Source organism: Palaemon carinicauda, chromosome 13, assembly GCF_036898095.1.
Source record: "Palaemon carinicauda isolate YSFRI2023 chromosome 13, ASM3689809v2, whole genome shotgun sequence".
Lineage (NCBI taxonomy): Eukaryota > Metazoa > Arthropoda > Malacostraca > Decapoda > Palaemonidae > Palaemon > Palaemon carinicauda.
In genome coordinates, this window is record NC_090737.1 from 33,394,443 (window position 1) to 33,399,756 (window position 5,314).

General features: G+C 37.4%; 1 protein-coding gene across 3 annotated transcripts in view; it reads right to left on the reverse strand.

Moving 5' to 3' along the window:
- Nucleotides 1-1,103: 1,103 nt before the first annotated feature.
- The window catches only part of LOC137651927 (kynurenine/alpha-aminoadipate aminotransferase, mitochondrial-like), an 18,885-nt gene continuing 14,674 nt past the window's right edge, over nt 1,104-5,314 (reverse strand). Inside the window, exon 10 of one of the 3 annotated variants that reach the window (XM_068385138.1) lies at nt 1,104-1,280. In XM_068385138.1, coding sequence (XP_068241239.1) covers nt 1,215-1,280 — 66 coding nt within the window. In that variant the 3' untranslated portion in view covers nt 1,104-1,214. The remainder of the gene's footprint in view (nt 1,281-5,314) is intronic. The other 2 variants (XM_068385135.1, XM_068385136.1) reach the window with 2 other exon arrangements.

Genomic DNA, 5,314 nt, shown 5'->3' on the forward strand with positions numbered 1-5,314 from the left:
CCCAGTGATGAAGTCCACCAGGTGCATTGCATGGAGAAATGGAGAGTCATTCTGTTAATCTGTCAAGTCCTCTAAAGTGAGGAGCATATACTGGAAAAACCTGTTACATGTACTTAAGCTAGAAGGATGGCACCGTCCTATGGTCTCAGAACAGATGCCAGGAGAGTAGGTAGTTCCCTAGAGTTCCTTTTCGAGGCATGTGTGTAATAAGGTTTCCAACTCTCCTAATTGCGGGTCTCTTATTTAAAAGGACGAGGGTTTGTATTCGTATCGGAACAAATTGAAAATTTTATTAATTTGTAATTTTCCTAACTATGCTACCACGAGTTCTTTTAAGGTTTACTGCCGACCTCATCCTCCCCGCGAACCCTAGTCCTGGCCCTTCTGATTGGCAAATTGGGCCATGCAGAGGAATGGTCTAATCCCCACTTACCCCTCACATTCCCGCTACTCTCCATCACAAGATGCATTTTTACCCACAGCCAGGTCAGCGGTGTGGACTTGCTCCTATTTAATTGGACTCAGATTTGTATGGTTAGGAAAATTACAAATTTCTAAAATCTGTGATATCTTAATCATCTGAAAACAGATGTAAGTCTTGTAGATTGAAATACTTGGTACTATACAATTGAAAGGTGAATACTTATGAAGTAAATATAAAACTGCCCCATAGAATGCACAGTGTGCTTTTGTAGATGTATCAGTAAATTATATTATTAGCTGAAAGGTAATTGCTTTTATGGGTCAGTTTATGACAAGATTCTGTCAGCAAAGTATAGAATCACCTCTTTATATAGAAATGTTACTTCCAAAGGTCATATTGGATGATAATTGTACTGTGCTATACTGTACTGTATATCAAAATTGGAAGTCCTCCTCTTCCTGAATAGTTCATATCAAAACTTATAAATATTGAGATCAAGTGAGAAATCTCAACCTACATAAGTTGACCTCCGTTAGTTTTGAAGACATCAAGAACACTAAAATAAATAGTAAATATCAACACCTTTAAAATTTTATAAAAGACTTGTATAGCATAAGCCGTAATCTTCAAATATGGTAGAAATAAATAACCAAGGAAAAAGATGTTATTTGTTTATTTTAAATAAAACTATGAATATTTTTTCTTAATTTCAGCTTCCCTGTCATATAATCCACACCTTCCATTCATGACCTGCCAGCTGTTTAGGCAATAAAAGGTTTTGCCTACATACCTATCCTTTAGTAGACTTGTTGATGCTTATTTCCTCTCTTATCATCTCTGCAAATCTTCTGAAAGCCTGGAATTAAAGCGTTTTCCATTAATTCTTTATTAAGATAGTAATATGTATACAGTATAGCAATATATTCCCTGATAGAGAAGATGGAAAGTGTTAAAATTCAGAACATAATTTATGAAATGAAAGTGAGGAAACACACGGGGTGTTAGTATTTTCAGGAGGCTGAGATGGTGTTTAAAGCATGGCATCCTTTATGTGTAATCAATTCAGTTCCATTAAACTTGACGATTGACATAACTAAAATATATCTTTTTGCATGACAAAATTTCCATTGTAAAATCAATCACAGATGAGGAATCTCTCAGCTGTCTTAAGGAGGACTTGAAGCTCCCTCAGAACTCTTGCAGGATTCCCTCAAAAATTGAATTAAATTTTCTTGTATTGAAAGGCATAGGACCCAGCCATCTACTTTTAGCATTTTCTGGAAGTCATTGGATCCATTCCAATACAGTAACCGTTCTGAGGCTAATTTGGAACTCTTAGACCATGGGGACAAGGGTTGGCTCTAATTTTACCTTTTTGTTTTTTAGGCGGTATTGAAGCCTCAGCCAAAATAGAACCAGTGTCTTCAAGGAGTATCATAACATCAACAGAACTTGCAAGATTCTCTTGGTGGGAGATTCAATGCTAGTATGGGGAAGTGTTGTTTGTTGTGTTGGCACAGCAATACATGTATGTACTTTAATGACCTCGGATTAATCTCCCTGTGTTCTTAGCACTATCTTGTCATTACAAACAATATTCTAGGTCAAGGACGAGCTCAAAAATATATGGATGCATCATAGATCCAAGCACTGGCACATGCTATACTATGTTATAACTATGGAGAGATACGTTAATGATGTAAGCATATCTCAAGTCATGCATGAAGTACAGTATTGGAAAGGTCGTCGACTAGTGAGATCCATTTCCAAATACAAGATCTGACCTCAAATCCACAAGCAGGAAGATCTTGGAAATTGAGCTGTGCTGCCCTAAAAAGCCTGAATCAAGTGATCTTTTATCCATTTAAATTGATAAGGGCCTCTCGTCCTTAAGTGACATTCTTGATAAAGATCCAGACACTGAGTGGAAGAAGTTCTGCAAACTGATATGATATGCCCTGATGAAAGCCAATAGTTGTTGGTTGAAACTGCTTTTGGCAATAATTTAATAAATGGAGCAGCACAATAACAAATTCTATCTTTTCCATTGAAACTTTTATCCTTGAAGATAAAAAAAGATACAGAAAACTAGAAAAGTTTTGTCTTAAAATAATTGATGCCACAAATCCTTTAGCAAAATTTTAATGGAAATTGCCTAAGAGAAAGACTATGCCCCCCAAAAATTATGTATGTATACAGTATGTTTGTGAGAGAGAGGGAGACATAATGGAGAAATGCTGATAATGTTTTTCATAGTTTTACTTAAAATTTGCAATGTAACATGATGGCAATATACAGTATATACACAGGATGGTCTGACAATAGATCTGTGGAAATGATAAAACTTACTTCAAGTGTGTGCTTAGTGAGTCTATTATTTCTGGGGCGACCTGTGACGGCCGGTGAAAGAAGTCCTTCTTTACACTATTCTAATATAAATCTTCCAAATATACCAGAGAAAGATAAAAGCATGGAATGCAGAGGTTACTACCCTCGCGCGAGCACCTTGTGGGTGTCGTGTATACAACAGGGGCGTGTGAAAACCACTATTCACAGGCTGTCTTCCATTTAGATAATTCCTTCATCAAAGGGAAGGGCCGTAACAGGCCCTAGAGAACACAGTTGGACCACGCCACCGACACCTAACACGCGTGCCCTTTAGGTCATCCTTCCGTTTTGGACTTGCCCGCATAGTCGTATTTTTTTGTGCTCTCGGTGTTTTTCAAGTGTTATTATTATTATTATTATTATTATTATTATTATTATTACTAGCTAAGCTACAACCCTAGTTGGAAAAACAAGATGCTATAAGCCCAAGGGCTCCAACAGGGAAAAATAGCCCAGTGAGGAAAGGAAATAAGAAAAATAAATTATGTAAAAGTAATGAAAAAATATTTTAAAAACATTAACAACATTAACACAGATATTTGATATATAAATTATAAAAGGACTTGAGTAAGCCTGTTCATACATTTGCTGTGAGTTTGAACTTTTGAAGTTCCACTGATTCAACTACCCGGTTAGGAAGATCATTCCCCGACTTGGTCACAGCTGGAATAAAACTTCTAGAATACTGTGCAGTATTAAGCCTCATGATGGAGAAGGCCTGGCTTTTAGAATTAACTGCCTGCCTAGTATTACGAACAGGATGGAGCTGTCCAGGAAGATCAGAATGTAAAGGATGGTCAGAATTATAAAACACCTTATTCAACATGCATAATGAACTAATTGAACGACGGGGGCCAGAGATTAATATGTAGATCAGGAATAAGAAATTTAAATGACTGAGTTTCTGTCCAACAAATTAAGATGAGGATCAGCAGCAGAAGACCAGACAGGAGAAAAATACTCAAAACAAGGTAAAATGAAAGAATTAAAACACTTCTTCAGAATAGACTGATCACCAAAAATGAAAGACTTTCTCAATAAGCCAATTTTTTGTGCAACTGAAGAAGACACAGACCTAATGTGTTTCTCAAAAGTAAATTTGCTGTCGAGAATCAGACCTAAAATTTTAAAAGAGTCATACAAAGTTAAAGAAACATTATCAATGCTGAGATCAGGATGTTGAGGAGCCACATCCTTGACCTACTTACAATCATACTTTGAGTTTTGTTAGGATTCAACATCATACCCCATAATTTGCACAATGCACTAGCTTTAGCTAGATCTCTATTAAGGGATACAGCAACCCCAGGTCTACATTCAGGAGATGGAATTGATGCAAAGAGAGTAGCATCATCTGCATATGCAACAAGCTTGTTTTCCAGACCAAACCACGTCATGTATATAAAGTATGAAAAGTAATGGGCCAAGAACACACTACCCTGAGGAACACCAGATATCACATCCTGTACTCACCATGGTGTCCGTCAACAACAACTCTGCAATCTATTACTTAAAAATTTAACAATAATGCTAAGAAATGACCCACCCACTCCCAGCTGTTTGAGTTTGAAAACGAGGGCCTCATGATTAACACCGTCAAAGGCAGCACTAAAAGCAAGGCCAATCATAAGAACTTCCTGACCACAATCAAGTTATTTCTATACAGCATTGGAGATTGCTAGAAGGGCATCACATGCTCCAAGGCCTTTACAGAAACCAAATTGCAAACTAGGGAACAGATGATTACCTTCAGCATACCTATTAAGACGTTTTGCCAAGAGACGTTCAAAAACTTTAGATAACATGGGAGTTATAGAAATTGGGCGGTAATTAGTTGGACTTGAGCTACCACAAGCACATTTACATAGAGGAGTAACATTATCAATTCTCCAACAAGTGCTAAATGCTCCTCTTGCTAACTTGCACAAAATAACTGATAACTTTGGAGCTAAGAAATCTGCAGTCTTTATAAAAACAAAGTAAAAATACCATTTGGATCTAAACCTCCAAAGGCATCAAGGTCCCGCAACAGAGGTTTAATTTCACGAGATTGAAAAGCTAAACTAGTTAATTTAGCCTCAGGAAAACAGGGATGAGGAAGTTTGAGTTTCTCATTACTCTGCTTGCTGTCAAACACATCAGCCAAGAGGGTTGCCTTTTCCTTTGGACAATGAGTGACTGAGCCATCTGGTTTAAATAAAGGAGGAACTGTTGCATCTACACCAGAGTGCAGATTTAAGGGTAGTCCACCACTTATGCTCCTGGGTTGTACCAGATAGGGTTTGTTTTATGGTTGAATTGTATTCTTTTTCAGTTGAAGCATAAACTCTCTGGGCAAACGCTCTAAGCTGAGTATAGTTATTCCAGGTCAAATCTTACCTATTACCCTTCCAAAGATGATAGGCCTCCTGCTTCTCCAAATAAGCACGTCTACAATCATCATTGAACCATGGTTTGTCCTTCACTCGGTATCTTAGTGCACGAGAAGGGATACGCCTATCA